Here is a 21812-nt window from a genome sequence, read left to right as displayed (position 1 = left end):
TCGCTTCAAACTGTGTTTTGAAAGATTTGAAACACAGGAAGAGTAACAAAAAAATAACTGCAATCTCAGGTCACCCAAGCTTTCTCTTATACAGCATCATCTCATTTACAATTAAAGGAAAATGAAAGCTGGGGACATGAGGTTTCCCATTCCATCCAACAGACTCTCATCCTCAGAATGAACGGTGGGAGGAGTTAAAGTAACCAACACCTCCAGGGCAAAGAAAACAAGGAAGGTAAACCTCGTCTAATCATGTCGATGTGAAAACTGGATCTCCAGGAAAACAAACTAATAATCTTTGCTTAGAGAAGGGTCTTCGTCTATGGAAATTTTAATAGCAAGTCCCTGGTGAAGGACTGATTTGAGTAAATACGCGTATAATCTGTGGACTCATGAGCATAGCTCCCTGAAAAATGTCACACTGATTGGATATCAAATAGAAATGTTTCAGGGATGAATCATTCCTCCTACCGTGTGAGGCAACCCACAAAACGTCACTTGGAGATGTGATTTATTACTCTGGATCAGAAAGCAGATGTTCAGTGAGGAGAAAAGAGCTAGAAGAGCTGCCTTCAACCCTGCAGACCTGTCCCTCTTTCATCGGAGCTTGACTGCCAGAACTTTGAAAAATTAGTAAAGCTTGGTATTGGGGTAAGATCTATGATTTGTGTGAGTCTGATTTAAGAATCTGATCCTTTGTGTGAGCTCACCACATATTGAATATTTTTTCATTAAAAACGAACAATAAATTTTCAAAGTATATATCACATTTTGCTACTAGAAGCTTTTTGTTTTTTAAATTAAATTAATGCAAAGAGCAGGGGATTTTTGTATTCTGAAGATTACATTCTGATAAAACATTAGAAAAGCAATAATATATAGTATGTGTGTATGCATATAAAATTTTACTCCTATTGTATTTGTATTACTGAAGTGCATAAGGTAGTTTTCAAGAGACTAGTCATTGATTTTCAGGAAACTAATCTTAAAATTTATGTATTCTCAAACAGTTAGATGATAGAGATCTCCAAAAACATAAATCATAAAACAAAGCTATATAAAAACTGTACTAATAATATAAATGAAACTCTAAATCTACATTAACATAGTAACTTCTTAAACATATACACACCATGACATATATAAAATTAAAACCTGTGTAGCACATTCATTGCCAAATGAAGTTACGTGCTTTTTCATGTTTACTCAATTATTCTTAGTGGAAAAAAAGGTACACATAAAACGTTTTCCAGGTCAGAAATCGTGCCAGCCTTATGAAGAAGAAACTTCTGTCAAGAGCCTGAGTAGAAAGGCCATATATTTATTTATTCTCCCTGATCATTATATTCAAAATGTATTAGTACACAAGCCTTCCAGATTTTTCCGCAAAGTTTAAGCAATTGTCTATTCTTTCTTAAAAGGTACAGGAACCCTTCATCTCGAGTCATTTTTATTTTTATTTTTTATTAAACACTTAAAAAAAAAACTAAACTGAACCTTAGTGGGAATTATGGCAATGATGACTTTACCCTTGCTGCAATACCTGTTTCTCTCCATCAGAATTCACTTAGCTTTCATTTATTATTCTTCCCAGAAATCAGGAAGCTCTTTTCTTTTCCTCCCTAGGAATGCTCATGCTACCTACAAATTCCTCCTCCTTATCAGATTCCTTTTTGAAAAACCTAACTTGAAAATGAGAGTTTTTTCATTTCATACATGAGTGTGTAATCTGATCATAATGTTTGTAAATTAAGGATGCAATGAATAGCTTTCAGATATTAAGAACAGTAACTAAATATATTTTATTATTACTTGAGCCTCCTGGTCATAAAACTCCTATAGATGCATAAATATGCAGCAAACAGAAAACAAGGAAAAGCTTTCATAAAGTAGAGGTAAGAGAATATCCAATAGATATACTCAATGTTTAATTTGGGATAAAAAATAAGAAACGCTTACACCTCTTTTGCCCCCATTTTACAGCCTACCTTACTCTTCTCCATTGCAGTTATAGTATAAATGTATTATGCAAATTCAGACACTCAAGAGACATCACTTGCAAGACAAAGGACAATCTAACAGTTCTTAATGCTTATCAATGTCAAGAATATCACTTCTTTTCAATGGAAGATACATATGTCAATCTATCCTTGACGTGTGATATCTTTCAACTACATATATCAAATGAAACTGGTATGTTTGAAAATATATGATATTGTTAACAGTTTTTTTAAAAGGTTCAGCATATCATAATGGGATTACTGTTACCAAACAACCACCACCACCAAAACACCAAGCAACACAGAGTTTTTTTAGTAAAAGTGACTATATATAAAAAATTAAGATAGGCTGAACTATATTTAGAGAGTCTTATAAGGACAAATAGGCACAAAATGCAACATGAAAAGTATCCCTTTGTTAAATTTAGACATTCCTGCCTCTGACAGCAGGTTAAATGTAAAAAAGGAAGTGCATTTTATTTTCTAAACAAACATTTAAAACAATATCAAATCCAGGTAATTATACAAAATTATGAAATTTTAAACACTTTAGCAAGGAGGTTTTCATGTGTCATAATGAAAATCATATGTGCATAATAATGTACTTATTTTAGAGTTACTAAAAATATTTTAAAACAACTAAATATCATAAACCTAATCAAGAAGAACAAGTTGCTTATAGTTAAAAATATGATAAATAAAAACACTTAACTTGCATATATTTCAGGGCATTACAAATTAAATTTTCAGAATGATTTAGAATATAAATAAAATATGTGTTATTTGTTAAAATATCTAGCAAAAGTGTTCATAGTTTTCCTTCTAAGCACTTTTCTATATTTAAATAAATCATTCTCACTACCATAAAATTATTTCCTTAGCTCAGATATTATACATCTTAAACAGGCATTCACATAGTAAATCTTCATAATCACAATGATCTCTGGTCCATAATGCAGGTTTTAGAGACACTCAATCTTTAATAATATATAACACATATACAGTACATAATTATCTCTATATTTGCATTTGTAATATATGCATAATTTGCATTGAGTTCTGCAATCGTGCAATCCACCAGCATTCTGAAATCAAGAAATCAAAACAAAACCCTGACTTTTGACCTGGAATACCTGAGCACAACCTGTGACTCGGCATTTGTTAGAAAAGTTACATGAACTTGAGAAAGTCACTCAACCTCTTCAAATTTCTCTTTCTTACTTGGAAAATGAATATAATGAAGCTTGTCCATCTCTTATTTTTGTTAGTGATTGTTAGTATTTCAGACAACCTTGCAGGCCTAATGGTAACGCATATTGTATCCTCTCATCAATAAGTGCTAAAGTCGCACTATCTGCAACGGTCGGATACACTGTGATGCCTCTTTCTGCTTGGGGAATAATTATCAAGCTTAGTTTTATCACACCTTGAGATATAGTACAGTAATTACAACACTTCTTGTACATTTTTTCTAAAAACAATAACACCCCCATGTTTATCCCCGTATTTAATTCACATTTAATGTAATCAAATAAATACAAAACATTTTATAACTAAATGGACAGATTATATAATAAACATTGTGAGAAAATCTAAATATATTTCCCCATGAAAGTAAAATTAACCCATAAATTACATGTTCACTGATGCCCAAGTTCCAGTACAAAATAAATAGATAAATGAAAAAAAGAGGGGGGCTTCCAAGGCAAAAAATGGTATCTTGAGGTAGGTGTCTTTTTTTTTTTTTTAAGTCTGTATTGACAGCTTCTGCTACATTGCTTTTGAGGCAAAAAATACCTTCTTTATTTACTTAATCTAGTTGCTAATACAAAGTTGCTGGTTTTTCCCCTTTGCATCCTGGTCAAAATACCTTTAATTGAATTCTTTTTTTGTTCTTCTTCAAAATGATAATGAACATTCAAGCTGATAAAAATCTTTACCAGGGAAGTGCTTTCTTGTAGGTGATGGAATTTCTTGCATTATCTACATTTAAAGGTTTCAAATGTAAAATAAGACAATAAAAAGAAACAAATACAAATAGGATAGAAGAATAAACTCTAGAAAACCATTAGAGTAACAGGTTTTTTTTTGTATATTGAATTATAAAAGAGTGCTTTAAGTGGCAAAGTCAACAAGGAGACATACAGTGTTTTCATGTAAATACATTTACAGTTTTATTTTAATACCATGGTTTATACCCAGCATTTGGTCATGCATATTACATGTTACATAATAATCCCAGTAATTTAAGGAATTCTATAACATAGTTCTGAATGTTACCACCATCAACAATGATTATTTCATTGCTTCTCTGCAAAACAGAGAACTCAGTAAAACCTACTTTCTGCTCCTTAGATCTAAGGCTGTTCCGTTTCCCTGTACCCTGCTCACAACACTGAGCCACGCTCTGGGCTCTGACACTTACCCTTGCAAAAAACTACAATGTTCAAGAGTGCCTCGTTGCTTCCTAGCCATTTGATAATTAAGTTGAACTATTATAGAAAGTCAATAGAGAGACAAATCAAAATCTGGTGTTGACGCCAAGTCCAGGACGTAGGCTGCAATTTAAGACACGTTCAAGAAACTTCCCACAATGTAAGGTCCATATTCAATAAACTTTCTTCACTTGTTTAGTGATACAGTGTTTTTGCTTTCTATAGTTAGAATAAGACTTGTCATTATTCCATTTGAAGACATGCTACTTTCATCTTTTTATCTTAATGCAAGAAAAAAATAGAGGTAATTTAGTTCTTCAGTAGAAACTGTCCCACTGGGACGGGGGAAACTAGAAGCCTTGTTTTCAAACTTACCCAACGTACACAGAATATGTGGTGAAATTAAATGAAGACTATAAGCACAGAGACAAATGATATGGATGAGACACTTGAACAAAAAATATGTACTGCCAAGTGGAATATTACATCCTAGAATAGTTGCACATAGAGATAATTTTTAAGTAAAAGTCTATTTTGTTTTAAAAGTACAATAAGGAAAAGGAGTATGTTAGTTAAAACTTTCATCAATATTTTATGCTATTTTGTACAAATGCAAAATGGGTGAAATATTTGGAATGGAAACATTTCTGTCTTACATACTTTGAGAAATAGCTAACATATGGAATGGAAAATTGATTATATTCAACATTTAATATGTCACCGATTTGTGATATAGTCCTTATGGTCAAATACTGATTTAACCTAGGTGGAAATATGTAGTGGTTTAAATAAACCTTCAGTGCATGTAGGATTCCACAGGGCCTTGAAAAGAAGAAAAACAAAAATAAATAAATGAATGACATCAAATTAATAAAACAAAACGAAATGAAATTAAATATGAACATATAAAATGCTTAAACACTTAAATAAAAAACACAGACCAACATAAAATGTCTATTTATGATATTCTAAGTCAAAATTGCTATTAAAATTTACTAAAAATATTTATATTAGTAATGCTTACAGGCTCCCAACTTCCAATTAATACGCTTTACTATTGAAGACAAAATGAAAGAGGGAAGTCAACTAAATTTTATTATTTCCTTGTTTTTGTAGAGGTGAAAATAACAGTTTTGCCCAACTCTTTCCTTTTTGTATTCTTTAAATAAAAAACTTCAGGAAAATTAAATAATTAAGTAATAAGTAAGTTTCACATGGCTCTCCTGATACTGTGATAAACCATATTTAATTACAATCCAAGGTCCTAAACACAAGGTCCCAACAGAATTTTCTCAATCTGCAGCTATTATTATTTTTAAATTTCCATACTTTATTGCAGTTTTAAGTGACAGGAAACTAAAATATTTAAAAGTATTTCATATTATAAAAAAAAACACCTCCAGTGTTAAGATAATGTAGATTAAAAAAATATATAGGACCCAAGAAGTAAAAAATATGGTACCTGCCCCAAGGAAGATAGAATTTATTTGGATAGATATAAATATAGAAAAGATGAGGCATACTACAAGATGATAGGTTGCATGTAGATAAACAGGATATATGTGCACATATGTGTATATTTATACATATATATTAATCTGTATCGAGAACTGATAATACATAGTACTGACAATTATGAAATAGTAGGTTATTTTGGACTGATAACTGAGTAAGTTCTATGATCTGAGAGATTACTCCCAGTTTGTATGGTAAAATCAAGGATATGAGATTGGAGGTTGGTCCAAAAAGAAAGATATATTATAGGGGAGGGTTAGTTTAGATAAAATGGTTAAAAACAACAAAACAAACAAACCAAAACACTAAACAACCAAGACAAGATATAGCCATTTATGTCGGAGCAGCTTAACTGGAACAAAAGGTTTATGTTTAGGAACAGTAGAAACTAAAGTTGCATACACACAGAAGGGTATCATTTTAGCAGCCATGGACACTGGTTTGAGGAATGTGAATTTTATTATTTAAGCCTAGTGAGCCATTAAAAGAGAGAGCGTTTTAAATATCATGCAACGTAAGCTGTGTGGTGTTTTGCTTTATTTTTGCATATTGATTTGTGCTACGTCCTCAGAGCAGTCTTCCCTGATGAGTCTTTTCTAGGCACAAGATCTCCTCTTCACCTGACCCACCTCTTAATGTCATCTTTCTGCTTATTTCCATCATGGACCTTATCACTGTGAAATTCTCCTGTTTAGTTCTATCATTTCCAATTTATTGTTTGTCTTCACTAGAATCTGAAGTTTATGGAGAAAGGCAACTTGTCTATCAGTCAGTGCTGCAATCTCAGTGCCTGGAACACCCTTATTTTTTACAGGACTGTATACACAAAAAGGGTGAAATATCTCATGACAAAAGTAACCACAGGGCTACTGCACATTATATACAGGTGCAATATGTATTTGCCAACCAAACATATTTATAAAAAATAGCCTACAGAATCATCAAGACTAACAAAAATTTAAAAGAAGCCTGATGTTCAGTACCTATTCCCCAAATGCTAGTTGAATCAATGTGAAAAGACAGAGGAAATGTATTTTTATATTTTACGTATTTTAGAAATTTGGAATCCTGCTTTCCACAAAACAGAGGTTGCCCCAGTGGCCTGACCCACAGCACAAATGTAAACTTAAGTCAGCCCACGCTTTGGGGAAACACCTCACTGTTTAGAAAACCTAACAAACCCAGTCACTATCCTCCAACGCGGCTTTGGCTAGCTCACCTTCCCCTGGGAAACGGCCTGCCAGGCTTGCCAGGCAATCTCTGAGCCCCTAGCCAATCATGACCCACTTTGTGCCACTGCTTCTAATGCTCCATAAAACTTGCTCTTGCCCAAGATTCCTCGGAAGAAGGCTCCACTGCTTGTAAGGCACTGTACTCCCCAATTCACGGATCACTTTTCCCTTGAATAAAGAACATCCAACTTGTTACTAAATTGTATACTTTTGTCATTTGACAGATTGGCAGTGAGGATGGGGTCTGATGAAACTTGCTGAAGATCCGGGGGTGGCTCCCAGACACAGGTGACGGTACCCACAGAGCCCTTTAGGTTTGCTGCCCCTCCGGGATCGGCGGCAAGCTTCTCTCAGACCAATTTCCATTTATTTTGTGTTCTGAGCTCTTCGATGATACTGTTTGTTATAATCCTTTCCGCTGGAAAATCGGGGTGTGAAAGACTCCAGATTTTCACAATGAGACTTAGAGGTTCTCAGGAATTGTGCATAGGCAGCCAGGTTCAGAAATTCTTCTTGACTTAGAAAACGCTAATTCAACAAGGAAAAGTAATGGCTACCTCTCTACCTAAAGAAAACAGGGACACACCTTTCAGAACTCCTGTCCTTTTTATGATCAAGAAATAAGGTGAAAACAATTGTATATTCCTAAAACATTGGCAAGAAATAACCAAAGATAATTTAGAATTACAGTGGCCATTTTGGGGCTCTTATAACCTCGCCAAAGTTATGTGAAGAGACGGTGAAAGGAGAGGTTTGAACACTAAACAAGAAGAATGGGATAATTCCTTCGATTGGTATGCTCATGTGCAAGCTTCTGAGTCAAAAATTGTGTTTCTGAATGATTCATGGCAAGAAGTCACCATGCAGTTAAAAAAACAGAAATCTAAAAATTCAGAGAAGACACTCCACACCTTGACTCTAATTCCTACTGTACCCCATCCTCTCACTTCCCTTCTTCCTAACTACCCTGAGATTCTCAGCTCATGGTTGGAGCTCCCTTTCCATTCTGAAGACCTTATCACTCAATTCTTTTAAAACTAGGCCAAACAGAAAATCCTAATAAAGACAAGGAAGGATGCCCCTTGTAAATTTATTCTCCAAACCAAATCACTTTTACACCAGAGCCCAAGGCTGAATTATGAGTCATAGCAAAGATTTCCCTAACCCAAAGGAGGATCCTCAAAGACTTTACCAAGGATTTTAGAATCCTGATTAATGCTGATGACCCAGGATTCCCTGACCTATCCCAAATGATATAGATTCTGGTGGGTCCTGAAAATGGTTAGAGAGGCAGGCTGGATGAAACCTACAGAGGACCTTAGATCAGAAGCTCAAGCTACCGCCAGAGATGTTAGATGAGCTTGCAAAATGGCTCAAGATTTTTTAAGGGCTACTCCCACAGTATTTCCACTAAGAATAAATTGGACACTTGTTCAATTTTGTACACAGAAAAAGGATGCATCAGTAGCAGATTTTAGAACAAGATTCGATCTCTTATTTCTGAGACACTCAGGTTTTACTGAAACAACTTCCTCAAATCAATTTGCCCTCAAGTACCTCTTTATGAGTGGCCTCTTCCCAGATCTCAGCCAGTATGATCGGCATAATAGGCCTGAATGGGAAGTCATGAATTTGATGAAGTTTGTATTCTGGCTGAATGTTTTGAATGTATTTTAGAATCAGAAAAGAAAAGCCACAAAACCCACAGCCCTCCAGCTCCAAGGGTCTCAGCCAACAAACAAGCCACCTTATCATTTTAAACTTTAAGGGAACTGACTTCAACAATCCTGGCCTTCAGGCCCATGTCACATCTCTGAACAGACAGGATATTGGAAAAGAAACTGTTCCCAAAGAAACATATGCCGAACCCATCTTCCATACTTTCAAAACAACCTCAATGATGGGGCTCCTAGGGAAATATACAAAACTGCTTTCTGTAGTCCCTCTAAATAAACACAGTGAAATTCAAATAAAAATAAATGAAGAAACATGTACAGCTTTAGTAGATACAGAAGTGACCTTTCCTATGCTGAATCCCACCTTTTTAAAGCAACACCCCTCCAAGTGAAAAAATATATAAATTAGTGGGGGTTTCAAATAAGACACAAGGAGACTACCTATTAAAATCAGCCCAGATGACTGACCCTCAGTCTAATCGCCTACAATTATACCTTTCGACTTTGTGGTCCAACCTTTGAATTTAATCAGCCAAAGTATTTTACCTAAATTACAAGGGCACAAATTTCACTCCCAATGGAGAAATAACCCTTGAATTCTCTGACCAGTCTGAATCAGAATTACTATGTGCCATACAATTTGCTATAGATGATATTGAAGATGAGTCACCCTATGAGACTCTGGAGTTATCTGAAGTTCCCCAGACTCTCTGGTAACTTCATTAACAGATAGTAGAGAATCAAGAGTGCTAAACCCATAAAAGTCTGAGCGGAATCTACCAAACCTTTGCCTGAATTGCCTCACTATCCACTAAAAGCAGAAACTGTGCAAGGGCTCACCCGCACTGTCAAATCTCTGATTTCCCAAAGTTGATTTCTCCCTTGCACCAACCAGCCCTTGTAGCACTCCTATTCTCCAAATTAAAAAGCCAAAGGGGCAAGGAGATGAGTTTTCCAAGATCTAGGGGCAATAAGTAAAATTATAATTCCTCATTTTCTGGGGGTACCCAAACCACACACCTTACTACCACAGTTTCTAACAAATCCTAAGTGATTCACAGTAGTAAACTTACATTCAGCTCTCTTTAGCATCCCTGTGGTACCAAATAGACAATATTTATTTGTCTTTACATGGAACAGCTGCCAATATATTTGGACTGTAATGCTTCAGGAATTTACTGAAGGTCCCACCTATTTTTCCCAAGTCCTCTATCAACATCTAAGCACCTTATGATTGCCATAGGGGTCCTCAGTTTTACAACATGTTCTATCACTCAGGAAGCCTCTAAATTAGACTTAATATATAGGGTGGGACAAAAGTAGATTTATAGTTGTGAGTAATCGAAGAAGAGTTTATTCATGTATTATTATTTATTAATGTATTATTTTCCATACAAACAATGATAAACCTACTTTTGCCCCACTCCGTATTTACTCCAACAGCTGGCAAATAAATGCCACAAGGTCTCAAAGGAAAAACTTCAGTTTTGCAAACAGGTTGTTCCTGGTTTAGGACATGACTTAAGCATTCAGGAGATTTCACTCTTTGCAAAGTATATGCAATTGATACTAAACTTTCCAAAATCTACCACACACCCACACCAAAAAAAAATCTAGTGGGCTTTTAGACCAAGCAGGATATTTACGGCTTTGGGTTCTTAATTTTTCCTTGGCAGCTTCCCCTTTTTATGGACTCACCAAAACTTCCACACCAGAACTCCTACCATGGAAAGAGAAGCATGAACAAGCATTTAATGACCTTAAACCAGCCCTCCCAAGTCCCCCAGCATTGGGCCTACCGAACTCGGACCAAGGTGAAGGACTGAGACCTACTGCATATCACAGTGTCACATGGTGCATCGCCTTCTATGTAAATGTGCCAGTGAGTCAATGTTTAGTAAACAATAAAAAAAAAAAAAAGTTAGACTCACTAGCTAGAGCTTAGCCAGACTGTCTTCAGGAGGTCTCAGCTGAAGCTACGTTAGCACAAGCCTCAGCACATCTGACCTTAGGAAATTGTATTTATCTCCAAACACCTTAGGCTGTTCAGAGTCTTCTAAATTCAGCTCCAACTCAACATCTTTCCTCAAGTAGACTCTTTACTTATGAGCTACTTTTATCTCCATCTACATACATCTTAAACACAACCTTAATCCTGCTACTTTACTTCCCTTCTCAGGTAAGGAAGGAGAACGTGACTGCGAGAAGGTTATTTTCCAATTAGTTCCCCATGTCTCAATTTAAAGAGTATTATCCAGATTCAGTTCTATATGTGGACAGGTCCTATACCAAAAATAAGCAGGGAAAATATCAAGTTGGTTATGCAGTCACTACTGAATATGAGTTTCCTGAATGAAGTCTTCTCTCACAATGCAATTCAGCACAATAGGTGGAATTATTTGCCTTGACCAGCACATGCATAATCATTAAAGGAAAATCAGTTAACACTGACACCCACAGCTGCTACGCCTCTGGTGCAGTATGTGGTTTTGGAATGTTATGAAAACAAAGGGGTTTTCTAACTTTAAGCGGCACTCCTATTAAAAATAGGAACAAGTAAAAGAACTTCTCTCTGACATTTTACTTCCCTCTAAAATTTAAGATAATTAAGACTGAGGCTCGAGCTAAAAGAACTAAGCCAGGCAGATTGACAGATTTTCATGTCAAAGCCACTGCATGCCAAGGTTGATGAAATCCACTGCAGAGTCCAAAGACCCATTAATTTTCTAACTCAACTTTTTACATCACAGGTCATCTTTTCACAACAAACTACTTCCCCTCCAGAAGAACAGCAATACTGGAAAGTAATTGTAAATTCAATGAAACCTCCAAGCTCTGGAGAGTCAAGAAGGCCACCGGGTTATTTCAGAGTCCCTCAAGGTGGCTGTAACCCCATACCTTATGTCCCAGAAAAAATAATGCAAATTAAGGGACGATATTGGTTGCAAAGTTGCTGCAAGGCTGCAACTAAAGTATTTCATTTGTGCAAGACCTGTAAAACTCATAATCCTGGTAAACCATCCATGTCTCAGGGGGAATAACTCAACCCCTGAAGAAACTACTTGAATACTTGCAACTGGATGCCATTCAATTGCTCTGGCACAAGGTTATCAATATGGACTAGTTATTGTTTGTTTATTTTATGGATGGGTTGAGGCCTTCCCCTATAGAAAGTTTGATGCCTTTTCTGTTGCAAAAACAGCAAATAGAAAAAAAAAACCACTTTTAGAACATGTTATCCCAACTTGAGATACCCAGAGAAATTTCCAGTGAGAAAAAGAGCCTATTTCACTGGACAAATTGTACAGAACTTCAATAAGATTATCCATACCAGGTGGAGATTCTCCATACCACTGTCCAAACCATCTTTAATCATCAAAAAATGTTGAAAGAACCAAAGTCATGCTCAAACTTAAACTACCAAAGTTTTCAGGATCCACAGAACTCACATGACCTAAAAATCTACCTTTAACCCTACTGACTATAGGGAGCACACCAAATGGAAATCACAAATTAACTCCTCATGAAATTATCACAGGAAGACTCATGTTCCTTGTGGTCAAACCTCATATTGACACTTCTCTCATTTATCCTGAAGTGATACAATATTGAAAATATTTAATGCATTTCACCAAGGTATATTTCCAACAGGTTGAGGAAGAGCTTCTAAACCCAGATTCCATTAATCTTCCTCCTTGCAACTTGAAATTTGGGCTTCACTGAAGAGACCAAAAATTAAAAAAAAAATACTCCTACCACCAACACAGAAGCCAAGCTTCAGGGATGGATGGGACCTTGGCTTCCACATCTCTCAAATAAAGAGGGCATGACCTGGTTCCTGGGCTTGCACTCTCACCACTAGCCTTTGTCTCACATAGACTATTTCCACCCAAGATGCCAAATCATAACTTCATACTTTAACCTCAAACGTAAAACCCATCCTTTTGCTCCTTCTTACCTTTATGTTGGCACTGGCCTCGAAAATTAGTGCTATCATCCATATGTCTCCTAGGACACTTCTAATGGGCTTATCCTTTCAGACTGCAGGATTTGTCCTTCAAAACTCTGATCTGTCCATGATGTTAAATACACCCTGGTCCTCCCTGTGCCCAATTTTTCTTCCACTCCCTATGTCACCATGAACTACAATCAACTCCCCTTAGAAGTTAATTACAAAGTCTGGCTTTTACAGTCAGAACATCCTGTGCCTTGCTTTAACCTCTCTCTTGTCTTAACTGTAGGAGCTCAGACAGACAGGAATACCTTTAAGAACATTCTCACCAACACGGTCTTATGATTATCAGCTACAAACTGCCCTTGGCCTAGAACTGCAATTTTTTTCTATAAGCACTTGCTTCTGCAAAAAATTTAGTATTTTTATTTTAGAATAGAAAATTATCTTCCCCAATGCAATAAAGCCTAACTGATCCATGCTTAGTTGGGCAAATGAAAAATTCTCAGCCAATGAATCCATTAATAACACTACTTTAATAGTAGTAGGGTGTGTCCCAGAAGGGTTTATTTTTGTTTTTAGCAGTTTTAAGGAAAAATCTTCTTGGGTCTATTTATGAATGCCCAGATAGGTGATGCTTAACCAGAGTGTATCATTTGCATCATCTAACTGTACTCCCAACATTCCACAATCAAACTGAGACTTCTCAGTGGTCAGCTACCACCAATTTGCATCATTGAACCAAACAGGAATCACCAGGAGGCATTCATGATTCAAGATTCACTTCCTGGGCCAGACACCTACTCCCTGGGATAGGTGTAAGTGCAAATGAGACTATGATAAGGACCCTCTCCTTAATTCTTGAAGATAGGGCAGAATATACAGCCAAAGCAATTGCTGCCAAACAAAAAATCCCTTGACTCTCTAAGTAAAGTTGCTCTTGATAACAGGACAGCCCTTGGTTATCTTTTAGGTGAGCAAGAAGGCGTCTATTCTGTGGCCAACACAACTTGCTGCACTTGGATTAACACTTCTGGGAAAGGCGAGACTCAGCTACAAGAGATCACAGAACAAGCTAGTTGGCTTAAGAAAGAGGCTCCTTCACTGGAGTCTTTCTTTGACGGATTTGATCATAGTTGGTTTGGGCTGTGGGGACTGTGGCTTCAGAGTGCCCTCCAAATGTTGGGCATTATCCTGCGTACGGTTCTCTTAAAAGTTTCCCTGGTGCACTGTGTTCTCTCAAAGGCTTTAAATGCATGCATGCAGCTGCTAGCAACAGACAAGTAACCTCCTTTTGCCTAGAATGCTAAAAGAGGGATGAAGAAAATCGTCATCTCAGGGACAGGCACCTTAATGTCCTAACATATGAATTCCAGTCGGAGATACAGCCTGACTGCAAAGTCAACAAAGTGTAGCTCAGAATGGCACTAATAACTTAGATTTTGATCAATACTCTGAGTACAACTCTTAGTACAATTGACAGTATTGGTCAGAAGGGGGCAACTGATAAAGGAAAGTTATATATTGGGACCCATAGAATGGAGGTTGCCTCGGTGGCCTAAGCCACCTTACAAATCTAAAACTAAGTCAGCCCACACTTATGGGAAACACCTCACCATTTAGGAAACCTAACATACACCAACCACAATCCTCCAACTCAGCTTTAGCTAGCTCACTTTACAGAAGAAAACAGGGCCTATGACCTGTTGGCCTTACCAGGAAATCCCCAACCTCTTAGCCAAGCGTGCCGTTTCGCACTGCTGCTTTTAATGCTCTATCAAATTCACTTTTGCCCCAAATCCCTAGGTAGTGTTTGTAAGGCACTGCATTCCAAAATCTATGGACTGTTTTCCCCTGAATAAAGGGCATGAAGTCCATTACTAAGTTGTACTAGGTCTGTCATTTGACAAGTGTATTTTAAGCCTCCTGACATTCATATTTTTAATAAAACTCTAATCCAGATCTATCTTTTAATATTCTAGAAGATGTTAGTAAAATGAAGGGGAAAATATAATAGCTTGAGTATGTGCAGAGACACAAATGTCACTAAAATATATACTACTAACATTTCACTTACCATAAAAGTTTATAATATTCTAGGACTTGTCCATATAGTGAGGACACAAACCCCACTATTTCTCTGTCATTTATAGCTAGTAGAACAAAGAGAAGACTGCAAAGAAATATTAAAGCTCAACTAATGAGAATAAATGGCTCCCTGTGACAACTCTGTAAAGACAACAATAATTTGAAAAATACAATTATCTTTTATGATTAACCACTCTGGGAATATTGTAAATTAAGAAAATCAGTTACAATTAGATCTTGGGCTTTAAAATATAATGCATTCAATATATTGTCAAATTAGAAAAAATAATTCCAATACTGAATATTCATTTTTAATATTATTTCAGGAGAGAAGTGTCTTAACTTTGTTTCCTTAAAATTTTTGCAAGTTATTTCATTTTGTATGAAAGTAAGTACTTGAAATTAAATACAATGTACAAACACAATTTCCTATCATTATGGCAGTGTTGGAGAGTTGGCTTTTTAAATAATATATTTCTACATTGAAATTACAAATGTATTATTATTATAAAGGAACATCTGTTCATTGCAAAATGTGAGAAAAAGAGATTAGCAGAAATGAGTATATAAAATGCCATATTCCGTTTAACAACCAGAAGTAATCCCATCAACTTTTGTATATTCATTTTCTCATTTTCTTCCTTACCAAAATGAGACCGACCATACAGTACACTGTGTTTTTTTCCAGTTACCATCCTTCCTGCTTTTCTCCCAGTCAATGACTTCATTCTTTCTATGCCAATATATTTTCATGTTATCTAATAGCTATCCTTATTCAAATTTCCTTAAATATACTTCAAATACATGTTACTGCTGAACTGCCCAACCCAAGACTTAGTCTTGTACCACGTATCACATGCATGTAAATGCCATATAAATATTGCTTCTAATTAAAAAAATAAAATAAAAAAGTTGAAAAAAAAGAAAGGAAGAAATAGCCTTTCCCTTTACTGGGAAAACTTCTAGGCATGTCACACACACACACACACAAATTGAAACACTGGTACCATTAACACTTGCATAGCTGTCACCTAAAGTCAGTAATTAAGAGTTGCCCTAGTTGCTTTTTTGTTTTTTCTCTCTCCCCATACATACACACACAGACATGCACAATTATATATACACATTGCAATTGCCATTATTCCTTTTAAATCTCTTTAATAATGATAATCCCCCAATTTTTTAATGGCACGTTCTTTTTTAAGGGTATATGTCAGTTGTCTCAGAATACTTCTCACTTGGGATTTGTCTGATTATTGACTTGTATGGTATTGTTATACATATCCACCTACCTCCTATTTTTACAGTATACTTAAAGTTAGGCCTATAAGCCTGAGTCATTTCAGGTTAGATTTTTCTGACTACTGCTTTATACTCTTTCAGTGGGCAGAGCTAAAATACATTCTTTAGTAAGTTATTTGTTCATATTGATAGTTTCTATTTGAATATCATATTACAGAGGTGTGGTTTTTTTTCTTTTCATAGTTATATTTCTTTTCTCTCATTCTGAAATACCTTGTGTACTAGTATAGTTCAATTGAATTATCAGTTGAATCTTACACCATACATAAATAGCTTCAACATTATTATTACAGCCCAGCTGGCATGGCTCAGTGGTTGAGCGTTGACCCATGAAACAGGTGATTATGGTTTGATTCCAGGTCAGGGCACATGCCGGGGTTGTAGGCTCGATCCTTAGTAAGGGGTGTGCAGGAGGCAGCCGATCGATGCTTATCTCTCATCATCGATGTTTCTCTCTCCCCCTCTCCCTTCCTCTCTCTGAAATCAATAAAAAAAATTTTTTTGAAGTTATTACAGCAGTGATATAATTTTAATACAGAGTCAAGTTTTGGATTTTTTTTGCAGTTTCCTTTGTCCTTAGATTATAGCCAACTAAAGATGTACAACCAAAGAAATGGTTCCAAATCATTTTTTAAATGTTTTTTCCTAGAATTCATGGACATGGACAACAACAGTGTGGCGACTGGCGATTGTTGTGGGGAGAGGGGTGGATGGAGGTGGAAGAGGGTATAGTGGAGATAAATGGTGATGAAAAAAAATAGAGGGGGAAAAATGCTTTTTCACTGTGGTTATGATAGCAATTTGATTTACAATTAATTTTATTTTAACTGGATTTTAATCTTTTGGTTTTCTTTTTCTCATGAAAACTATATTAAAATATATAATAAAAAAATTTCAACTTATTGTCATCTTTTGTGAGCTATTCTACACTTCTCTCTTGCTTCCCCTATGGGTAAACATTTTTATTATTCTGGTTTTGTTTTTTATTGGTTATTTGCACATATACAAAGTATTACAAAAATCAAATACTACATAACTGTTTCACAGCTTGATTGCTTCACTTATTAATGTAGTCTAGAGATTACTCTGTATCAGAACATTGACTTCCTGGATTTTTGGGGGGCTTTACAGACCTCTGTTTTGTGAATAGAAGCCATTATCAAATAGCCCTCTATTGATGGCCATTTGTGTTGTATTCATTGTTAGCTATTACAAAGAATGGCCATTAGGAAAATCCTTAGGGAGATGCTATTTTGTATCTATGAATGTGCATGTTCAGGGTAGATCTATAGAGATAGCACTGCTGAGTGGAGAGAAAAAAACATACACAATTTTGTTAGATTTTTTGAAAGTCTCTTTTATATGGGATTATGCCATATAATAATGCTATTCTTTAAAAGGAAAAAATGTAAAAAAAGTTTTAATATTTACATGATTGAATAATATTCAGTCATTTAAATTATGAAATAAAAACTTACTTATTAATATTATAGTAAAATAATATTCATTATATTTGAAATGCAAAAAATATATGTAAATACATATATATTTATGTATATAATTATATACATGTAACATACTAAAAAATCAAGATGGAGGAAATAACACTTAAAAAAGTAGGAAATAACACACATACAGCAAGTAAGTTTTGCATATTTTTACAATTTTTGTTAAGTTCCTTTTAGTTTCCTATTGCTTAAAGCCTAAGAATGAGTGATTACTGGTGTTCCCTCAAAAAATAAAAGATAGATACCCTCAGGACAAAGGACTCAATGTGAGTTCTCCCCCAGGGGAGAGAGCACGCCAGCGCCATCTCCTTCCCCCTTCTTCCCTCTAAGGGAACCCACAAGACTTGCAACCAGGGGGGCAAAGAGCAGCAGCAGCTCATCCCAGGCTAACCCCCCGCACCTGTCTCCGAGGCCCCCTCTCTCTCTGACTTCCCAGGGAGCCTAAGCAGCCCAGCCTGGGCTCTCCTGTTGCTGCTTCTATGCCTTTCCTTGTTTCACTGTCCTAAGTATATTTTTGCTGCTATCATGGGCCCAGTACCCTTTGGCTCAGTGCTATGTAGCCCCTCCCTTTGGATATCCCCACCCCCATTGCCTTTTCTTTAAATAAATTCAACTTTTCTTTATTCACAATCTGAGATTGCTATATAGCCTGCCCATGCACAACTGATTTTAACTTTTCAACAATCAATTAGGATTTGTAGAAACTTTCTCAATAATTAAAAAAGACTTCTAAGTAACATTTTTTGGAATAATATTAAGTGTTTCTTAAAATGTGAAAGTAAAAAAAAAAAACACTGTATTTTCAATTCCACATTAGTCTTTTCTGAGGCTTAAAAAGTGAACAATTAACCAATTATTAGGTTATACTTTTGCAATGCAAAAAAAATGATAAAACTGTTTAGAATATTTTTTTTCCTGAAAAATTACTCTATATTAAACTATACCTTAAACAAAATTTCCTTTAATTTGATGGATTAAATCTAAATCTATAAATTCATTCGTAAGCACGAAACCATTAAAATAATGACAAATCTGAAGTCTTTATTCTAAATTGTAAATTATACTCTCTTTGGTATAATTTTTCTCTAGAGTAATTCAGCATTATAAATGTAAAGTACTAATTATCATCTTAACAATGTGGTGGCCCATAAAAGTATCATTTCCTGGTATTCTTACTTTATAGAGCATGAGGTTAATGCTACATGTGGTTCACTTTTAGAAATTTTCTGTAATGCAACGTTATGAAAATACTCATTCAAATGCCTGTTTGGTATGAAGCCAAACATTTATAAAACTTTTTTTCTTTACCTCTTTACAGTTATTTATTACGAAAACACTTTACATCTTTATTTTGAAATATCTGTTGGAGAATACAAGACTTAAAATGGTGTCACTTGCGCTAAAGTCCATGATAACCAAACTTAGATATAACATCTCAACTAACTGTTGTTTCAACCTCTCCCAGAGACATAATCTTACCCGGTTTGGCATTTTCTGGTTAACACCAATAAGGTCATCTGTACTGTGAGCCCTCGCCATCCCCTTATAAAGAGGGAATCTGCAGGATAAATTCCCTTGCTGTCCCATTTCCCAACAAATGGTGCCCTGGTCTAAAAAGAATCATTTCTTTTCTTTTGTTAAATAGCTCCCTTGCCCCACCCTTCTTCCTATTACAAAAACAAAACAAACAAAACTTCCATTTGTACAATACTTGGGACAGCCTTTCTACTTGATAGAAGGAATGATGCAAGATTCATGAATTGCTTAAAAAGCCAATTAGATTTAAAATTTACTTGGTTGAATTTGTGTATTAAAATGCTAATAACCTAATATTTTTATACACCTCCCCCCCCAAAAAAAAATCATTAACAGTTCTTTTAGTGGCAGAAGATATAAGCTAGTGAAGGGGAACAGAATTTGGCCCTCCAAAATATGCCTCGTTGACCTATAAATTATCTTGAGCTGGCTATTTTTAAGAAACACCAGATATAGGACGAGCTCTAAAAAGTAAGTAAAAAAGTTACCTTTTGTAAGAGACATTTACATTTATAAGGGAAAACTCCATTTTTAAGTCTCCCCTTTCAGTACCAGAAAAAGTAGGATAACTAATGTCTAGAAACTCTTATCAATAGAGAAGGTACCCACTTAAATTTGCATTATAACCATAACCTTGTTTTCCATGTTTTTCCTGGTAACCCCCCATAATGGTCTTCTGTCTCCCCCACAACATTTTCCTTTTGTCTTTAGTTGGAGATGTTATTTAAGATGGTGACTTGGGCCATTTGGGGAGTTACTCCATTTTCCTGGGTATCTCCCATGTGTATACATGTTACTAAATTTCTGTTTTTCTCCTGTTATTCTGACACTTATTATGGGGGCGAGGGGTCTCAGTCAAAAACCTAGAAGGGTAGAGAGAAAGTTATTTTTCTTTCCCTACATAATTTAAGCTATACAAAATATTTTGTGTTTGTTCTCTTATTGTTGCATTTTAATGAATATTTTTATAATTATAAGAGCTTTTATAGTAAACACCTAGCCTTGTTTTTCCCCCCATAAAGATTTTAATCACAAATTCTCTTAACAAAAGAATTATCAGTTACCTAATTGTTTGTAGGGAAAGCTGAATTAAAGACCTGGAGGCATTCCAGAATGATCTGGCTCCCAGATAAAGATTCAGGGTTTCACAAAGAAGCATTCAATGAATGCAATACCGTAAAGGCAACTGCCTGTTGTCACTTAAAATTACTGGCTGTCTAGGCTGATCTGCATTGAATGCTTTGTTCTAAAAGGCACAAAGTAGTCATTTAAAAATGTGTTAGATACAACAACATAATATAAAATAAAATGTAGGATAGCAATATGCACTTCTGTAGCTTTTGCTGTGAATAAAGTAACACATACTGATTTGTTATAGATTTTTAGTATCAAAATGGTGACAGAGTCTTTTTGTTAATGTATTTCTTTTTCACCAAGTTATTATTGAGTGCTTTCTATATTTGTTTACTGTCACACCTTTGCTAAATGGGATGCACTAATATACAATGAAGTCTAACGTGGACAAAAAGGGGCCACATATTAAACCTGAGAAGTTCATGGGAGGCCTGCACGGTGGCCTTACATATTCAGAGACCAAAAGTAACCACACAGCATGGTCTGAAATTAAAACCTTCTAGCTAAAAACAGTTCATGGTGGGTAGTCATTTCCTAGGGCGGTATTTCTCCCTAACACAGGTCAATCTTCACTTCAACTGAGCCTGTCTCTTGTCCTTTTGCATTTAGGATAACATACCTGATAACATGCCTTTGGAATAACAAAATATAATTTCCGTCCCTGAATCCCTCAATGCACAACCACCACAATAGAGCAGAGACCACAAATCCCCTCATTGTTACTGTTACCGTATCAATTGTTGGCTGTTAACTATCTTGTGCCCACCTATGTAAAAGAAGCATGTGTCTATCATTTTATTTTTCATCCAATCCCAGAGATCCTCCCTCACTCTACTCTGCTTTCTCCCGCCTACATAATCTATCACCAATGCATTTCATGTAACCTACGTAAGCCCCCTCTTTGGATTGTAATATATAAAATAAGGTGCAAAACTGCCATTTTCTGGAGCATTTTATCAGTCTGTTGAGGTTTTGCTTCTCTGCAACTCTCCTCAGTTTAGTTCAAATAAACTCCTAAAAGTTCTTATAGGTGGACGTTTCTTACACTGACACTAATTATACATTTAAAGTACATACATTTGGAGGTGAGGGAATCAATATAAAAATAAAAAGGGGGACACCTGTCATACTTTCAATAAAGATAAATTTAAAAATAAAGTACATAAATTTGACTCTAGAAGAAGAGTGGCACACAGAGAAGAGGGTAGAGAGAGTAGATGCAAAAAAGGGGGAACGCAAATGCAACTGGACATAGCGTGGGTGAGTGTCCCCAGCTCTCTTCTCGGTGCTTATTCCAGCGAGCATGCTCTGAGAGCACGGAGCTGGCTATTGCCTCGGGTGGTCTGTGTTTCCCAGGTGTAAAATCTCTTAATGCACTGGGTCTGATTCCAGGGTTTAATGGTACTGACTGCATTTTTTCCCCATACTGTGCAG

General features: G+C 35.7%; 1 protein-coding gene across 4 annotated transcripts in view; it reads right to left on the bottom strand.

Annotated features, from left to right (window-relative positions):
* CCSER1 (coiled-coil serine rich protein 1) overlaps positions 1 to 21812 on the bottom strand; it is a 1053860-nt gene that overhangs the window by 473998 nt on the left and 558050 nt on the right. The window contains exon 10 of one of the 4 annotated variants that reach the window (XM_081140174.1): positions 1475 to 5257. The exons of the other annotated variants lie outside the window; for them this stretch is intronic. Within the exon in view, the coding sequence (XP_080996300.1) occupies positions 5198 to 5257 (60 nt within the window). The 3' untranslated portion in view covers positions 1475 to 5197. Of the gene's footprint in view, positions 1 to 1474; positions 5258 to 21812 lie in introns of those variants that run through there. 4 annotated transcript variants of the gene reach the window in all.

Source organism: Miniopterus schreibersii (assembly GCF_964146895.1).
Source record: "Miniopterus schreibersii genome assembly, chromosome: 1".
Lineage (NCBI taxonomy): Eukaryota > Metazoa > Chordata > Mammalia > Chiroptera > Miniopteridae > Miniopterus > Miniopterus schreibersii.
The sequence above is the reverse complement of the archived record's forward strand: the minus strand, read 5'-3'. Positions and strand labels throughout refer to the sequence as shown.